Source organism: Anabrus simplex, chromosome 1 (genome assembly GCF_040414725.1).
Source record: "Anabrus simplex isolate iqAnaSimp1 chromosome 1, ASM4041472v1, whole genome shotgun sequence".
Taxonomy (NCBI): Eukaryota; Metazoa; Arthropoda; class Insecta; order Orthoptera; family Tettigoniidae; genus Anabrus; species Anabrus simplex.
In genome coordinates, this window is record NC_090265.1 from 686,775,534 (window position 1) to 686,794,595 (window position 19,062).

The 19,062-nt window shown below is 37.8% G+C and overlaps 1 protein-coding gene across 1 annotated transcript in view; it reads right to left on the reverse strand.

The window, feature by feature from the left end:
* The window catches only part of LOC136872134 (uncharacterized), a 210,002-nt gene that overhangs the window by 74,324 nt on the left and 116,616 nt on the right, over window positions 1-19,062 (reverse strand). The window contains exons 4-8 of the mRNA XM_067145980.2: window positions 17,152-17,543; window positions 14,358-14,525; window positions 10,321-10,513; window positions 7,743-7,959; window positions 2,368-2,523 (exon numbers count right to left, since the gene is read on the reverse strand). Of these exons, the coding sequence (XP_067002081.2) occupies window positions 2,368-2,523; window positions 7,743-7,959; window positions 10,321-10,513; window positions 14,358-14,525; window positions 17,152-17,543 (1,126 nt within the window). The remainder of the gene's footprint in view (window positions 1-2,367; window positions 2,524-7,742; window positions 7,960-10,320; window positions 10,514-14,357; window positions 14,526-17,151; window positions 17,544-19,062) is intronic.

Below are 19,062 nucleotides of genomic sequence, written 5' to 3' on the forward strand. Positions count from 1 at the left end.
TACTGATTTGTATCTCTGTGCCTGCTGTTGTAGATTTATTGGGAAAATCATTTCTATCATACAGCTCCAGGAAGAAACATATTGTATAGCTAGGCAATCAATCAATCAATCAATCAATCAATCAATCAATCAATCAATCAATCAATCAATCAATCAATCAATCAATCCTGATCTCCATTTAGGGCAGTCGCCTAGGTGGCAGATTCCCCACCAGTTGTTTACCTAGCCTTTTTTTAAATGGTTTTGAAGAAGTTGGAAATTTTGTCACCGGTGTTTGGACAGCCAATGGGGGAATCAATCAAAATCCTTGTCTTTTTTTTTAAATTTGCAAATATGAAGAAACAAAAGACTTGATGAACAATTGAGAAGTAGTTTCAAAATTGATTTTCTTAAGTTGTATAAAAAAAAAAATTATTCAAGGATATGGACATTGACCTTACTGTTGGAAGAATCTTGATTGAGACAATATTTTCGACCTATGAAGAAATGTTAAATTTTATGTTAAATGGTGTTTGTTTAAAGAAAATTTGAATTTATTGTAAGAAATAAATCATGGACAAGTTTGGTTTAAAATTTGTTAAGGTGTAAAATTGTGTTTGAAAAGATTTTGTATTTTAATAGGCTAGGTAACTTGTGAATCATACAATAGTGCCACGTATGGCTTTGTTAAAGAATTGTGAGATGTTTCTTGTGTCATCATAAAGAAGGATCTGGAAAAGCATTCTGATAGGTTAGAAAAACAATGTCTGCTATTGGCGAATGAAGAAATGCGAGGATACTCCCGTGCCCTAATTGGTTATCTTTTGATTGCCCCATTTCCGTTTTTTGGGCTCATCCGTGAGAGCTGACCTTGCTAGATGTCTTTTGCTTTTAAGCAGCTTAGCGAGCAGATGCGCCTCAGATCCGTTCCACTATGTGGACTCCGACCTCACGGTAGTGCTATAGTCCTTGATTTTATTTAATTCTTTCTTGTGTTTCGGCTTTTTCTCATTTAACGTAACTTTCTGTGGTAATGTAAAATTTTGTTTTGCACATCGGAGTTTCTCCCTAGACTTTCACATTCACCAATTTTGGTTTTTCTGAATGACTGTACCTCAGCAGACAGGCATAGCAGTTTTGTTTTCAGAGGCAATTCTCTTTTCAGGCTTGGTATTTTGTAATTAAAAGTTGAAGTTGCCTTCATTCATTCTGTGTCAACTTCTATGTTAAAGTTTAATTCCTATCATCAGAAGAGCTTGATGAGATTACCATTGGTGTTTTATAAATTTATTTAAATATCCTTTGTTTTAAATGTGCTTAATTGTCATTGGCCATGTCATTTGTTTGTTTTGTTTTATTTGATTTTGTATCTTCATTTTGTTAATAATCAATAGACTATTGATGGTTATGAATTTCATGTTTTTGGTCCGTATTGAACTGAGAATAATATATAAGTAATAATAATAACAACGTAAACGTTTCCACCTTTTCAATACTACAATATACGGTACTAGTTTCGACCCATCTAGGGGTCATCATCAGCCATATTGGAGCAAAGCATAACTGTAGAGCAGCTGGATTATACCTGTGCCTTGTTCAAATACATTTGCATTCTAACCTATTTGTGCCTATAATTCCCATCTCTAGTCATGACCTTCTATCTCTTTGCTCTGGGGATGCTATCAAATGCTTTTTTTTATTTTATCAAATGATCTTTGCTCCAATACGGCTGATGATGACCCCTAGATGGGTCGAAACTAGTACCGTGTAATTTGTAATTTTGTGAATATATTGTAGTATTGAAAAGGTGGAAACGTTTACGTTGTTATTATTATTACTTATATATCAATAGACTACTCGAGGGTGATTATCGAAAACCTTTTCTTCCCCATAATGTAATACTTTCCCATGGACCTCAGCAGGGCTCCTGGTAATTCCATATCCTGTCTGTAGTTGTCATTTTGAACTTCCTGTAAGTTAGCTATATATACCTGCACGATGGTACTGCAGTGATATTTGCATAAATATTAGCAATGTGAACTATCAGAACACCTAAAATTTATGCAACATACCAGCATAACTGTAGAGCAGCTGGATTATACCTGTGCCTTGTTCAAATACATTTGCATTCTAACCTATTTGTGCCTATAATTCCAATCTCTAGTCATGACCTTCTATCTCTTTGCTCTGGGGATGCTATCAAATGCTTTTTTTTTTTTTTTTTTTTTTTTAATCAAGGAAAATGCTGATAAACATGACAATGTTAATTTAAGTGATTACTTAGTAGAGGTCAGGCAAGTAGCTTTGTGGACAACAAATCATCAGATTGAAAGAAGTTTTATTTGGAATAGAAAAGGAAGGCTAGGCTAGCAAAAGTGAACTATGTACCTGATCAAACACAGCTAAATTCTTTGGAGTGAGCGAAGCTACAAACCACATGGCAGCAGCAGCCACACTGTTAGCTATCCCAGCATTTACATTGATGTCATAGCCTGTGAAGTAGCCTGAAGCCTGGGGTTGGAGTCCATATTGGTCCATGATGTTCTGAAATAACAAGAGTGCAGTAATTTTCAACATCCATTCCTAGGACAAGAAAACAAGTTAAATAATAAGAAAATAAACTTATCAGGAGTACAATCATGCAGGCCATATGAAACCATTCTTATGGTAACAAGTATGGGCAAAGGTAAAAATTCGTAGTCTGAAACCATACTTGGTAAATGTTTTCACACATTCTTTCTCTATTTGGAAAGGATGCAAAGAATTTATACTGTATTCTGACGTTAGTTAACTGCAACTTTAGAAATATATATGAATAAACTAGCTAAAGCACACATTCATTATACTTATTTATGAGCAAGTATTAAAATGGTTAAATTAAGGTGGCTCACAAGGATATGTGTGTCTTACAACATGCTCTTATAGACAATATTTATAACTTTCTCATTGGGTACATGAAAATGAAATGCAAATGAAAATCCACAGCCTGTTTCCAGTCATTTGACCGGGTCAGGAATGGAATGAAGTGGCGAGGATAGGAATTGTGCCAGCTGCCAAAGCCTGTCGCACTCCTCTGGGGCAATGATTAATGAATGACAGATGAAATGAAATGATATTGGAGAGTGTTGCTGGAATGAAATATGACAGGGGAAAACCTGTCCTGCCTCCGCTTTGTCCAGCACAAATCTCAGATGGCGTGACCGGGATTTGAACCACATAACCCAGCGGTGAGAGGGCGGCGCACTGCCGCCTGAGCCATGGAGGCTCTACATTGGGTACATAAATATTAATAGAAATCAAACCAAAAAAACCAAACCCCATGGCTCAACAGCCCCAAAGGGCCATGGCCTACCAAGCGACCCCTGCTCAGCCTGAAGGCCTGCAGATTATGAGGTGTTGTGTGGTCAACACGACGAATCCTCTCGGCCGTTATTCTTGGCTTCCTAGACCAGGGCCGCCATTCCACCATCAGATAGCTCCTCAATTGTAATCATGTAGGCTGAGTGGACCTCGAACCAGCCCTCAGATCCAGGTAAAAAAATCCCTGACCTGGCCAGGAATCAAGCCCGGGGCCTCTGGGAAAGAGGCAGATTACACCTACACACTGCGGCCGGCTCAAAAAAATAGAAACATGGAATATAAATATAACACAATGACAGTGATCATGAAAATGGCCAAATAAGCAAACTACAGCCCACAGCAGTTCTCAGGTATGAATGAGCACACTTAGCACTCTGAACAATACTACTGTAGGCTCTGAACGCTTTCTGTAGAATGTTGTGCTCGTTCTTCAGTTAGCCTGTTAATATTCGAACAGTGAGTTTACACGAATGATGACAAACCTGAGTTCATAAGACTGCTACTTAAGCGTGAAATGAGTAGCCTATTCATTAATGAAGGCCAGAGGTGCACACGCTGGGCATTCCGTCCCGCGAGCACCCAGTACTGTAAGCGGGTGGGCAGGCAGGCAGGCGATGAGCGCAGCATATGCTATTCAATCACAGTGACGTTGTGGCTACGTCATAGGCTGTGAGGGTTGGACGAAGTTCTCTCAATCACTTCTGGGATACCCGAGTTTGAAATGGAGGCAGAAAATAATGAATGAAAGAGGACAGAAATCCACATCATTTTCAATTTATGTTGTAAGTAATAACTTATTTACGTTCATTGCAGTTTATGTATTTTGACCGGATACAATAAAGAGTTAGGCCTTCAACTTCAAAAATGTTTATAATCTACGTAGAGATGCTTAAGACACAGTCTAATATAATACAGAGTTAATGTGGATAAGCTGTGGATTGTGGTTGTTTGGGTATAAATTATCTGATAAATTCACCAAGAATCAATACATGCTTACTGGGAATAACATCAGTTAGATTTTGTATTCGAAGACATGCTGTACATCTTTCTGGTAGATACATTTACATTGCTGTTGTACTTTAATCTAGAATAGTAAATATCTATGTCCTCACTGTAATGAAACTCCCTCGCCATTTAGAGGTTAGCTGTTATCATCGAATGCCTGGTAAATTTTAAATACTATTTTCAGAAATTCAGCAAAAAGAGAAAGTCACACAACACTACAACACTGGGCAAAATGAAGCAGTAAACTTATTGAATTATGTAATTATATTACTTTGTGCTTAATGAATAACAGGAATTTTACTATTTTTAAAAATGAAGCAGTAAACTTATTGAATTATGTAATTATATTACTTTGTGCTTAATGAATAACAGGAATTCTACTATTTTTAAAAATGAAGCAGTAACTTATTGAATTATGTAATTATATTAATTTGTGCTTAATGAATAACAGGAATTTTACTATTTTTAAAAATGAAGCAGTAAACTTATTGAATTATGTAATTATATTACTTTGTGCTTAATGAATAACAGGAATTCCACTATTTTTTAAAATGAAGCAGTAAACTTATTGAATTATGTAATTATATTACTTTGTGCTTAATGAATAACAGGAATTCTACTATTTTTAAAAATGAAGCAGTAAACTTATTGAATTATGTAATTATATTACTTGTGGTTAATGGATAACAGGAATTCTACTATTTTTAAAAATGAAGCAGTAAACTTATTGAATTATGTAATTATATTACTTTGTGCTTAATGAATAACAGGAATTCTACTATTTTTAAAAATGAAGCAGTAAACTTATTGAATTATGTAATTATATTACTTTGTGCTTAATGAATAACAGGAATTCTACTATTTTTAAAAATGAAGCAGTAAACTTATTGAATTATGTAATTATATTACTTTGTGCTTAATGAATAACAGGAATTCTATTATTTTTAAAAATGAAGCAGTAAACTTATTGAATTATGTAATTATATTACTTTGTGCTTAATGAATAACAGGAATTCTACTATTTTTAAAAATGAAGCAGTAAACTTATTGAATTATGTAATTATATTACTTTGTGCTTAATGAATAACAGGAATTCTACTATTTTTAAAAATGAAGCAGTAAACTTATTGAATTATGTAATTATATTACTTTGTGCTTAATGAATAACAGGAATTCTACTATTTTTAAAAATGAAGCAGTAAACTTATTGAATTATGTAATTATATTACTTTGTGCTTAATGAATAACAGGAATTCTACCATTTTTAAAAATGAAGCAGTAAACTTATTGAATTATGTAATTATATTACTTTGTGCTTAATGAATAACAGGAATTCTACTATTTTTAAAAATGAACCAGTAAACTTGTTGAATTATGTAATTATATTACTTTGTGCTTAATGAATAACAGGAATTCTGCTATTTTTAAAAATGAAGCAGTAAACTTATTGAATTATGTAATTATATTACTTTGTGCTTAATGAATAACAGGAATTCTATTATTTTTAAAAATGAAGCAGTAAACTTATTGAATTATGTAATTATATTACTTTGTGCTTAATGAATAACAGGAATTCTACTATTTTTAAAAATGAAGCAGTAAACTTATTGAATTATGTAATTATATTACTTTGTGCTTAATGAATAACAGGAATTCTACTATTTTTAAAAATGAAGCAGTAAACTTATTGAATTATGTAATTATATTACTTTGTGCTAATGAATAACAGGAATTCTACCATTTTAAAAATGAAGCAGTAAACTTATTGAATTATGTAATTATATTACTTTGTGCTTAATGAATAACAGGAATTCTACTATTTTTAAAAATGGAATTACTGTCATGTACATCCAAGGAATTGTAAATCGTAGCTTGTACACTTAAACTCTCTACCTTTGTAGATTGTAACAAAAAAATTATAAGGTGTCAGTTTTCTTTGAATGAATAAATATAAGAAAATAAAGCTGACTGTTTATATTGAGCGCAGTATAAATCAATCTGGAATATCTTGAAAAGGTCAAATTTTTTCTTTACAATTATAGTGCTTTATTCCCCAATCAGCATTTCACTGAGTAGTGGAGGAGAGCTTCGTAATCACAATAGAACTTCAACGCTCCCTCCCTTCCCTGCAGAGTGTGTCTGCTCTCTCTCGCTTCACTGACATATGCTTGTTACGAAAGCTGCCTGCATTTACAGTACATCACACCAGCCCGGCCGCACTGGGCTAACCTCACCGGCCGCCCAGCTGAGTACCTCTGGTGAAGGCAAACACAGCCAAAAACACAAGAAAGCTGAGCTTTCTCGAGAACCGTTGGAGTTACGAAGAATGTGCATATTATGTTTCTTGTGGGAAATTTAATTTCAAGGCCACACGTTGAACTTAATTTTCAAGAAGGCCAACTGTTTACTCATTATTTTAGTTGAAGTAGGGCAAAAGTTGTCCAAATTTGGTTGTACCCCTGTAAAATCCCCCACTAAATTGAAATTGTAAAATATGTCAAAATTGTGTGACTTGGAATTTCAAGCTAAATCACACCCTCTCATTTTTACTAGTACTGTATAACATTATATGACTCGAAGTAGGCAAAATCACATGTAGAAAGTTAGGAACATAGAAAGGAACACAATATAATAGGATAAACACAATAACAGAAATGAACAGAAGGAAAACACAAAAGAAAACAATGACAATCTTCACATCTTCATGCACTGCCTTCTGTTTTCTTTCTATTTCTCCCTCTTTGCACACTGAACTGCTATCCCATTACGTGCTCCTTTCGATGCTCCTATCTTTCTATATGTGGCTTGATTTGCACTTGTTTCTTCATTTCCATTACTTACAATGAAATGCCAGTGAAGGGAGAGGAAGCATTAGAAAGAGAAGATAAGGACAAATATGAAAATAAAACAGGGCAAGGACAATCTCCACACCTTCACACATGGTCGTCTCGAGCAAATGGGCCAAACATCTTATAATTTCTGTTCCAAAGATGATGATGCAGGGACAATCCTTATCCTTTCCCTCCTACACAACATTAATATCTGTTTGGACACTTTGTCATTATAGAAGTCTCTATTTGAAGATAGCAGTGTCCTTGTCCTTTAGTCTTTTCCCTCTTTCAACACTGACCTGTCATTATGTTTATTCAGTTACATGCTCCTCTTCATATTCCTGTGTGTCTATAAGTGATTTGAGTTGTCACTTCTTTGTTACTTTTCTTAATTTAATTTTGTGTATTGCAGATATATGTCCTGAAAAATTACTTTTCTCATGGTCTTCTTATGTGATGCGCTATCAGAAATCCAAAGTTAACAGAGAATTACTGGGATATTTAACTAAACTGACCTTCAGGAACATTGTTTCCCCACTATATGACTGCCGTAACATTGTAACTAACCTGGCCCAGAACAACAGGTAGAAACTCGGTGTAGGTGATGTGTTGGATCTCTGCTCCCACAATGCGTCTCGCTTCTTGGAACAGAGTTTCATCTCCCCAGTGAGGGTTGAGACGTGCCAGCTCACTTGCAAGCCGGTTGTGTTCTCGCATCCACAATGTGTGCAGTGCTGTCAGTCCCACATGCTCATTTGTCCGCATATCTCCCGACTTGAAACATCTCCAATAGCATAGAAGAAAAACACGTATCAATAAAACTAATTTTAAAGAGAAAAGAAAAACAGCGTGGTAACAGAGGAGACAGAGTAGTCAAAGATGAGACTAAGACAGGCTAATGAAAGTAACAAACTTGTTTTAGTTCGTACAAAGAGACATTGTGTACAGTAACTATATATCACAAAGGTAGATCTGGGCCCCACAGAAAATATACCTGCTGATAGCATATATTTTTGTTTAAAGGGGCCTAACATCTAGGTCATTGGCCAATAGCATTTATGAAATTTTTTCAAAGTGTGTCATTTCTTTTCTATGAACCTTACTTTTGTAGTTCAAACAATAACATTTTCAGCTACATTTTGCCCCACTTCTCCTTAACTATGATATAACTCTGTTGAATAACATGGAACATTTTAACAAGTAATATATTTTCTATAGGATGACTATATGTCCTCTTTTACCTAGACACCTACTCTTTTATCGGACTTAAAGAACATCTGGGAAGATTTTTGGAAACCTCAGTAAATGTCCTGCATTTTGGGACTGGGAGCAAAGTTTTATTCACACCATCAGCATTGCCTCTCGCCACTGATATATTGACTAGTCACAAGCCGCAAAAAAGAGGATTCAGTCAAGGTTACTAACGTTGTAGATGTGAAGAGACTGTTTTTGTTAATATCCAGTGGGGGAAAGAGAAGCATTGTAAATAATAATAATAATAATAATAATAATAATAATAATAATAATAATAATAATAATAATAATAATAATAATAATAATAATAATAATAATAATAATAATAATAATAAATGGACTCAAAGTGCACACACTTAACATCACTAGCGACCAAATATGGCAACATTTTACAAGTCAAACAATTCCAGTACTTCACTGAAATTATTGGTAATTCAGACAAGGAAAAAGCAGCGAACAAAATGCTCGCAGAAAAACTGCGTAAAGCATACCTAATCACCTGGAATTCTACAATAAGAAATCAATATCCACAAAAGCCAAACTCCGACACTACCACACTGTTGTCCTCTCTGAGGCACTCTACGCAACTGAGACATCATCACTCACCGTTAACATCAAGGACATTGAGAAAATTGAACGACAGGTACTGAGGAAGATATTTGGGCTCAAGTTTCAAGAGGGTATATGGATGCAAAAAAGCTCGGAAGAACTCTATACATTAACTGAGCGATTCACTTCAGTCGCACGCAAACGGCGTATGAAATTTTATGGACATTTAAGCACGAATGGATGACTCATGACTAAGAAAATATTTCTTATTATCAATGGAAACCGACAAACCAAAGTTCGCTGGCTAGCGGATACACAAAAGGACCTCGCAGAAGTTGACATTGATCCAATGGCAACCACAAAGAATACAAACAGACAGAAGATCAACATCCATAAATTTGCACCTAAGAATCCATCTGAAAAAAGCTTGAAACTCAAAAACTCATGGACACAAGAAAGACGGGCAGGCCCATAGTGAAAGGATGAGGAAGTTGTGGGAAGATAAGAAGAACAAGAAGATGAAGAATACCAGTGCTATTTAATGGTTCCATGTGCTCCTTAGGGGACTAAACGAATGTATATGTAATAATAATAATAATCATCATCATTATATGGCCTCAGCTACCACATGCGGGCATTTTAACTTGATACCATCTGGCTGCATGCTCCTCAATTCCGATGTTCCATTTTACTACTAGATAGCAAAGTATACCGAATCTCTCGTGGGCATCTATGACTGAGTTAATGAATTTTGTTGGGTGAACACCAAATGAGTCACCAGACACAGTGCTGAATGGACTTTCTTCCACCCTTCAAAAATCCAGCTACCTCCATCGGGTTTGAACCCGATGTCTTGGGATACCGAGGCCAACATTCTAACCACTGGTCCATAGAGGGAACTAAAAGTAAACTCGTGCCCTCATACTGAGGTGGTGTAACTTCTTTCAGGCATGCCCCCAATGGAGGTGAGTTGCATGTACTATTTGAACCACACACCAGCCCTACTGCCTTTCTTAGATCTCTGGCAGGACCGGAAATCAAGTCCAGGCATCTGAAATGGGAGCTAATACTAGGTAAAATCTATATTTTTATCTCTATGAATAACAGTAGTTCAAGATTAGCTTCTTTCCCCTCAATTCTACCTCTGACTATGGTTATTGCGGCTTTTGGTTCACTGTTGTATTATATTTTGAATCTTACAGTCTTCAAAAGGAAATCAAGGGTGATAAAAATAAAATCTCTCCCGCCTTTTCTAGTCAAGGCTAACAAGACAGTGAACCACAGGCCATATATCATTTTCCTTTGGATAATACAAGCATTCATAATCAAACCTTATACTCACTTGTAAGTGCTGTCCTGGCGACAATCTACATTGCTGTCCTCTGGTGGCAAAAGGGGTTTTCCAGCACGACTGGGCTGAGTCTTCATTTGACCTCCGCTGAACGTACGTAGAGTATTGGACTCATCTCGAGAGCTCCCGTATATCATAGATCCATCCAGAAAGGCTGTCACTTGGTTTATCTGTTCTCGAGGACCTGTAGAAATTTAATACCATTAAAAAAACTCAATAAAATCTGACAGTGAGATTGGTTGGTTATATGACACTGTGAGGTACTCACAACAACAATAACATCATCAACAACAACAAAACATGGTCTAGTAGTAGTTAGCCTGCTGTTACCCAGAAGTCCCAAGTTTGATTTTTGGCCAGGTCAGCAAATTTTATCTGGAACTGAGGGCTGGTTTGAGGCCTACTCAGTCTATGTGAGAACAACTGGGGAGCTATCTGATAGTAAGATAGTGACCCCAGTCTAGAAAGCCAAGAATAACAGTCGTTCCACTGACCATGCATCACCTTGTAATCTGCAGGTCTTCAAGTTGAGCAGTAGCCAAGGCTCATCAGAGCCGTAGCAACATGGGATTTGTTTGTTGTTTTCTCACAGATATATGATAATGAATCGTCTATCTGCTACAAGATTTTATTCCCCATTAAAGGTGTGTTGCAAAAGTTGGAGGTATGGTATGCTGTCCAGTTTGAACATCACCTCCTTTACAAATCACTGTTGGAGTCCACACCAGGATCAGCACTCTGCTCATCTTGTACATGGATGCAGTGTAGTTGATAGCCGTGGACAATCGTCAATGCTGATGACGTATTTCTTGTTGATTGAATCTATCACACCTCAGAATTCCGGACTCTAAGCTGGATAGACCACCTATGTAAGAAGGGTTTAAGACTAAACATCAACAAAACTGAATGTTTACAATGTGGCATACAAACTGATAGTACCATCAGCAAAGAAGGCCAGGACTTACACAATTTAAATGCAGTCAGCCAATCAATCAATCAATCAATCAATCAATCAATCAATCAATCAATCAATCAATCAATCAATCAATCAATCAATCAATCAATCAATCAATCAATCAATCAATCACTACTGATCTGCATTTAGGGCAGTCGCCAAGGTGGCAGATTTCCTATCTGTTGTTTTCCTGGCCTTTTCTTAAATGATTGCAAAGAAATTGGAAATTTATTGAACATCTCCCTTGGTAAGTTATTCCACCCCTTCCTATAAACGAATATTTGCCCCAATTCGTCCTCTTGAAATTCAATTTTATCTTCATATTGTGATCTTTCCTACTTTTAAAGACACCACTCAAACTTATTCATCTACTGATGTCATTCCACGCCATTTCTCCACTGACAGCTCGGAACATACCACTTATGATATAGATGTTGATTCCCATAGGGAATCTGAAATATTTGGACCCGAATGAGTAATTTATAATACCAATATAAATGGTTCATTATTGGACATTATAAATTTTCCAGCTAACTCATTCCTGGTAAACTGAGCTTGATAGCTGCAATCGCTTAAGTGTGGCCAGTATCCAGTAATCGGGAGATAGTGGGTTCGAACCCCACTGTCGGCAGCCCTGAAGATGGTTTTCCATGGTTTCCCATTTTCACACCAGGCAAATGCTGGGGCTGTACCTTAATTAAGGCCACAGCCACTTCCTTCCCATTCCTAGGCCTTTCCTATCCCATCGTCGCCATAAGACCTATCTGTGTTGGTGCGACGTAAAGCAAATAGCAAAGCATTCCTGGTAGAGCTGGGAACGGAGCAGATTGCAATCGTTAGTGCGAGTGCAGTGCTCCATCCGGTATTCTCTGGTAGTAAACTGTTGCTTAGAAACCAATTGGTGCTTCGGAAGGCGAGTGAATGGCGAGTGGAGGACGGAGGAACAGTACTGAATGTGCTCGCTTGCAGTTCCAGTAGTGGTGCGCAACGGATGTGCTAGCGACAAAGTAAATACTGATTTATAAGTATGAAGAAGGTGAATATTTGAAATATATACATTTTCATTTATTGTTAATGTTTAATTATAATACTAATTATTATTATTATTACCATTAATTTTTATTATTCATTATGCCCAACTATGGAGCGCGTGTGAACTCATTTAACACAATGTTTCTTCTTGTCTTCCAAAAATCTCTTCATCCTTTCACTGTGCTTCTTTTTGCGTTCTTTCATTTATCATTAGTGTTTAACTATAGCAACAACAACAACAACAACAACAACAACAACAACAACAACAACAACAACAACAACAACAACAACAACAACAACAACAACAATGGTTATTGTGGCTTTTGGTTCACTGTTGTATTATATTTTGAATCTTACAGTCTTCCAAAAGAAATTAAAGGTGATAAAAATAAAATCTCTCCCCGCCTTTTCTAGTCAAGGCTAACAAGACAATGAACCACAGGCCGTATATCATTTTCCTTTGGATAATACAAGCATCCATAATCAAACCTTATACTCACTTGTAAGTGCTGTCCTGGCGACAATCTACATTGCTGTGCTCTGGTGGCAAAAGGGATTTTCCAACGCGACTGGGCTGAGTCGTCAGTTGACCTCCGCTGAACGTACGTAGAGTACTGGACTCATCTCGAGAGCTCCCGTATATTATCATTATTATTATTATTATTATTATTATTATTATTATTATTATTATCCACCTCTGTGGTGTAGGGGTTAATGTGATTAGCTGCCACCCCCCTGGAGGCCCGGGTATGATTCCCGGCTCTCCCACGAAATTTGAAGTGAGGGCTGGAACGGGCTCCACTCAGCCTCGGGAGGTCAACTGTGTAGAGGGATTCGATTCCCTCCTCAGCCATCCTTGAAGTGGTTTCCCATGGTTTCCCACTTCTCTTCTAGGCAACTGCCGGGATGGTACGTAGCGTAAGGCCACGGCCGCTTCCTTCCCTCTTCCTTGTCTATCTGACACTGCCCTTGAGGCGGTAGAGGTGGAATCCCTCGCTGAGTCCGAGGGTAAATGGAAAGATTATGATTCTTCTTATTATTATTATTCATCCCACTAACCACTTCTGTGGTTTTCTGCGACATTGAGGTGTCAGAATTTTGTCTCACAGGAGTTCTTTAATGTGCCGGTAAACCTGCCGACTTGAGGCTGTCCTATTTGAGCACATTCGAGTACCACCGAGCAAAGTCGGAATTGAAACCGCAAACTTGAGCTCAGAAGGCCAGTACTCTATCGTTTGAACTACTCATTCCAATCAGTTCTTATTCTTCAGTAATAAATGAGCTACGAGCATCGTATATACATGTTTACATGCAATGAAATATAATTAGTTAAACATTTTTACTATTAATAATATTGTAAATGCATTTGCAAGGGTATAATATATGGCAATATTCAATCTACAATATTCTATCCACCTGCACTTATTGCAAACTGAATTTCAGCAGATCAAAATCTGTTATTCATAGTGTAACAAATAATGCAACAATCTTGAAACAACTGCAGCGTTTGAATGACAAATGTAGGACAACACATGCAACTGTGGAATTAGTACTGAAACCTAAATTGTAATTCCACCATTGTGACTCTTCCAGTTTCAACTTGACTGCACTGTCACATCATCTAATCTTAAGGTTGCTTAAGCACAAGGAACCAAAAGATAATGCATGACAGTAGTAGTAGTAGTAGTAGTAGTAGTAGTAGTTTTGTAAGTTTGGACAATTGTTTGTTTGTTTTGTTACACTCAGCCTCGAAGTCTCCCCTGCAGCAGTGATTATGTGTGAGGTATTAGTTTCCCAGCTACTAAGACCACTGATTGCCCCTCAGAGGCAGCAGCAGTTTAAGAAACTCTCCTCTTACTTATTCATCAGTTCCTAGTCATCTTAAGCCAGCTGCACAAATTCCCTCCTGCAGAGGATTATTTCTAGGGTCACATTTTATCTGCTGCTTAAGAAGATTGGAAGACATGCATTTTCAGACCAAAACTCATGACCTGGACTGCATAGCCTGAATAGGAGGCTTCAGAAAGACTATGAAACTCACCTAAAGTACAGCCAATGCGTGGTGCTGTTGCTGAGCGGGTATACTCCTGACATTTCTCTCCTGACTGGCTGTATACAGGATCTCTCTCAGGCAGACGAATGGGAAAGCACTCGGGATGAAAGTCGTTGAAGGTGACACTGCAGCATTTCAGCCTTTTTCCTTGGTAACCTGATAGGAAATTTTAACATCTTTATTTATAAACATTTCCTGATATTGTTTATTTTTCTTAAAATAAAGAATTACCGTAACTTAGTATTATCTTTGAGCTAGTTCCAGTTTGGTATTGGATAACACATGTGCTGTATTCTGAGAGCAAGAATGAAAAAATGATATGTACAACTAAACCTACTGTCAAATGAATAAAAGTGGGGAAAGCAGCAGGATTGGTTGAATTGTGTGTGGAAATGATGATAGCAGCAGAACCTGTTGGTCTACTATGGCTGTACTTAGATCTATTTGGAAATAAATGTCAGTACCAAACATTTGAAGTAAAGGTGTAATGATATCTATTTAGAACAAAGACAAGATATGTGATAATTATTGACGAATCACACTCGTTCTCTAACAAAAAAAAACTGAAAGGGTACTGGTACTAGAAAAGAGAATGAGAGGAAAGGTGGAAGGACAGTTACAAGAAGACCAATAATAGCTTCAAAATGGAAGATCAACACTAGACTCCGTCTTCAGTATGAGGGAGTCAATGACAAAAAACATTGCAATTACAGAACAGTTATGATGATGACATTCCTTGATTTAAAAAAGGCTAATGATAGTGTACCCAGAGCATGGAAAATAATGAAAAAGAAAGGGATTTTGAAAATAAATGATAGAATATGTGCAAGCAATGTACAAATATTGTAACAACAGTGTCCAGACTCATGTGATGAGAGGAGAGTGGTTTTGAAATAAAACTGGACTACAACAAGGAAGTGTGCTGTCATCACTGTTATTTGTAATGGTTTTGGATGACACTGTGAAGGAGACAAGGGGACAGGGAACTGAAGGTACCGGTAATACTCTTTTTCAGACAATATTGTAATGTAGGGAGCAGAGAGGAAGTACAAGGGCAACTCAACATGTTGAGTGAGATTATTGAAAATTATGCAATTAATTATTAGTTTAGCTAGTTGCTTTACGTCGCACCGACACAGATAGGTCTTATGGCGACAATGGAATAGGAAAGGCCTAGGAGTTGGAAGGAAGCGGCCATGGCCTTAATTAAGGTACAGCCCCAGCAATTGCCTGGTGTGAAAATGGGAAACCATGGAATATCATCTTCAGGGCTGCCGACAGTGGGATTCGAACCCACTATCTGCCAGATGCAAGCTCACAGCCAACTCGCCCAGTAAAATTATGCATTTAAAATTAGCGTAGAAAAGAGTAAGACAATGGTGTTGACTAGAGAAGAAAAGGGAAGGGAAAGGATTTATAAAAATAAAAGGACAAAACTCTGAAATTGTGGAGAGCTTCAAGTACTTGGGAAACAAATTGATGCAAGATGCAGGGCTGGATCAGTAAAAGGATTCAACAGATAAATACATTCTACAGAGTGTGAGCAACCTGGTGTGAAGGAAGTACCAATGGAGTGAAAAGGGACAATGTACAAGATGTAGTACTGACATATGCAGCAGAGACCTGGACTCTGACAAAAAGACAGGAGAAAAAATCCAGGCCAGTGAAATTAAATTTTTAAGAAGTATCATAGGAAAGACAAGAAAGGACAGAGTAAGAAATGAGGACTTCTGGAAGGAAATCAGAGTGGAAAAGCTTTATGATAGAATGGATAGGGATAAATTTAAATGGTTTAGATATGTTAAGAGGATGGAAGAGGGAAGGATGCCAAAGCGGATGATGGAGACCCAGATAGAAGGTGAGAGGGCAAGAGAGAGATCCAGACTAAGATGGTTGGAAGTGATCAAGAATTGTATAAGATACTTGGATTGGAAGACATTTAAAGAGAAACAATCGTGGTTAAATAGAGGGAGATTGATGTATGTTCAGTCCTCAGCCCGAAGGCTGGTTGGATCCTCAACAGCTCCACTATTAGCTGTCATAGATGGCCTAGGTATCACAGAAGAGGCATACTAGGGAAATGAGGAGTGAGGTGCTTTCCTGCTGCTTTCCTCATTGAACCAGAAGTTGCTACTGCCTAGCCCACAGAAATGCATCCATCATCTGACCCTATGAGCAACATTTTCACACCAGTCATAGCGGGGACTGGCTGAAACAGGTCAATAGAAGTAACAGAATTGCTCTAGCCCATACCAGGAGACATTAGGTCTTTGCAGAAAGGGCACAAGGGACATAGAAAGGTGCCATAAACATCCCAACTCATTGGGTGCTGGATGAGGTAAACAACTAAATCTTGAGAGTGAAAGTAAGTTACATATAGTAAGAATTACATTTAAATCAGTAACATTGCGTATATTGGTCAGGCTCCTGGGTTCAATGGTCTGTGTACTGGCCTTCTGTGTTCATGCCTTGGCAAGGATTTGAACTGCATATGGTTAATTCCTCTGGCTCAGGTACTAGATATAACACATCACTGTACCATCCACCACAGAAACATACAATAGTAAATAAATCCCTCCACATAGGGTAGACATCAGGAAGAGCATCTGGCTATATCTACATGTTTGACTGACCAAGAAGAAGAAATACAACATTATTATATGTAAAACAATGCTATATTGCTGGAAGTTTTTAAAACCTATGCTTTCAAAATTATATACAACTAGGTTATAAATAAACTAGTTTCATTTGTATCAATACAACTCAGTGAATGATATCTTACCAGTCATCTGTGGGGTGTGAGACATATCATGGGCTATGAACTCTCCCCACACAGCGGTGATGGCCATGAGGTGAGGATGTGGCAGGTCAGCATCTCTATGCACTGCTAGAGACACTTCTCGGGCACTTGGTAGTGAGTTCTGTTGTTGCTGGCCCCCACCTCGTGGTAGACTGACGCTGTCACTGTATTCAGCGGGTAAGAAGCGCAGGTATCGTGTGTTAGCGTTGCCCCAGTGAGGGCTCTGGACGTTGTTACAATAGCCTGAAAAAGCTCGATACTTGCGTGGCTGACAAGGAAAATCAACCTCCAAGGGGCACCGAATTCCTAGAGGCGTGTCTCGTACATCCATGATTGGTAAGCCGTAGGTTACTTGATCACGTGTTAGTCGAAATCTGTCAGGGAAACAAGAAACATATAATCATCATTGTATTAATTTTTGATTTTATGAAAATTGAGGCCAATTCAACTATTAATAAACAGAACAGAGTGAAACTTCTCCAGATGACCACTGCTTTAAGCCAAACAACCTTATTCCTAACCACTCTTATCTGCCACTGAATAATATTCTCATAAGACAAGTGTATTTCCACTCTTCCCAACAAATGACCATACATTTTAGTCATAAATCCTTGACTACTGGGACACAGTATTAATGGACAAATCTCAGGACAGTAATAACAAACTGGACTGAACAATAAATACAAAGGGAGTTCAATATGTACTGCAACACTTTCTTTTTCTAAAAGCATCTGAGTTTATTGAGGATTCAAATACAGCATGTTATTCCCCAATCCTTTTGCTACAATACCCTATTTTTCAACATAATCTCCATTCAATGCTACAACCTTATCCCACTGTAATGTGAGGGTCTGTATACCTCCATGGTACCACTCGACTGGTCGATGTTGGAGCCAACATCGTGCTGCGTCGATAAATTCCCCATCATCCATGTAGTGCTTCCCGCGGAGTGCACCCTTCATTGGGCCAAACATATGGAATTCAGACGGCATGAGATCCAGGCTCTAGGGTGGATGAGGAAGAACAGTCCACTGAAGTTTTGTGAGTTCCTGTCGGGTGCGCAGACTTGTGTGAGGTCTTACATTGCCGTGGAGAAGGAGAAGTTCATTTGCATTTTTGTGGCTATGAAGATGCTGAAGTCATTTCTTCAATTTCCTTACAGTAGCAAAATACACTTCAGAGTTGATTGAGGGAGGACATCGAACAGAATAACCCCTTCAGAGTCCCAGAAGACCGTAGCCATGACTTCTACCAGCTGAGGGTACGGTTTTGAACTTTTCCTTCGTGGGAGAGTTGGTGTCGCGCCACTCCATGGATTGCAGTTTTTTTTCTGCTTCGAAGTGATGAATCATGTTTCATCGCCTGTGACAATGTTTGACAAGAAATTGTCACCTTCAGCCTCATAACGAGCAAGCAATTCCGCACAGACATTTCTTCTTTGCTTTTTATGGTCTTCCGTTAGGTGTTGAGGAACCCAGTGGGAACAAAGCTTTGAATACTGCAACTGGTAGATAAGTGTGTCAGCGCTACCAACAGAGATGTCAAGTTCATCAGTGGGTGTTTGACTGTGATCTGTCGATGACCTTGAATACGGGTGTCCACATGTTCCAACTTTGCAGGCATCACAGCTGTGTGCGACCGGCTGGCACATGGGAGATCAGACAGATTTGTTGACCTTGTTGTAATGATGAAACACGCCTCGCCCAACAACTCACCATGCTTTTGACCACTGCCAGTAGACATTCTGCAAGTTCCTATGAATATCTGTAATGCCCTGGTTTTCTGTCAAAAGAAACTTAATAACTGGTCTTTGTTTGGTACGTACCTCTGTTACAGATGTCAATTTGAAGGATAGTTAGCGCTGCCACCTATCGGAAATTAATGAATCTACGA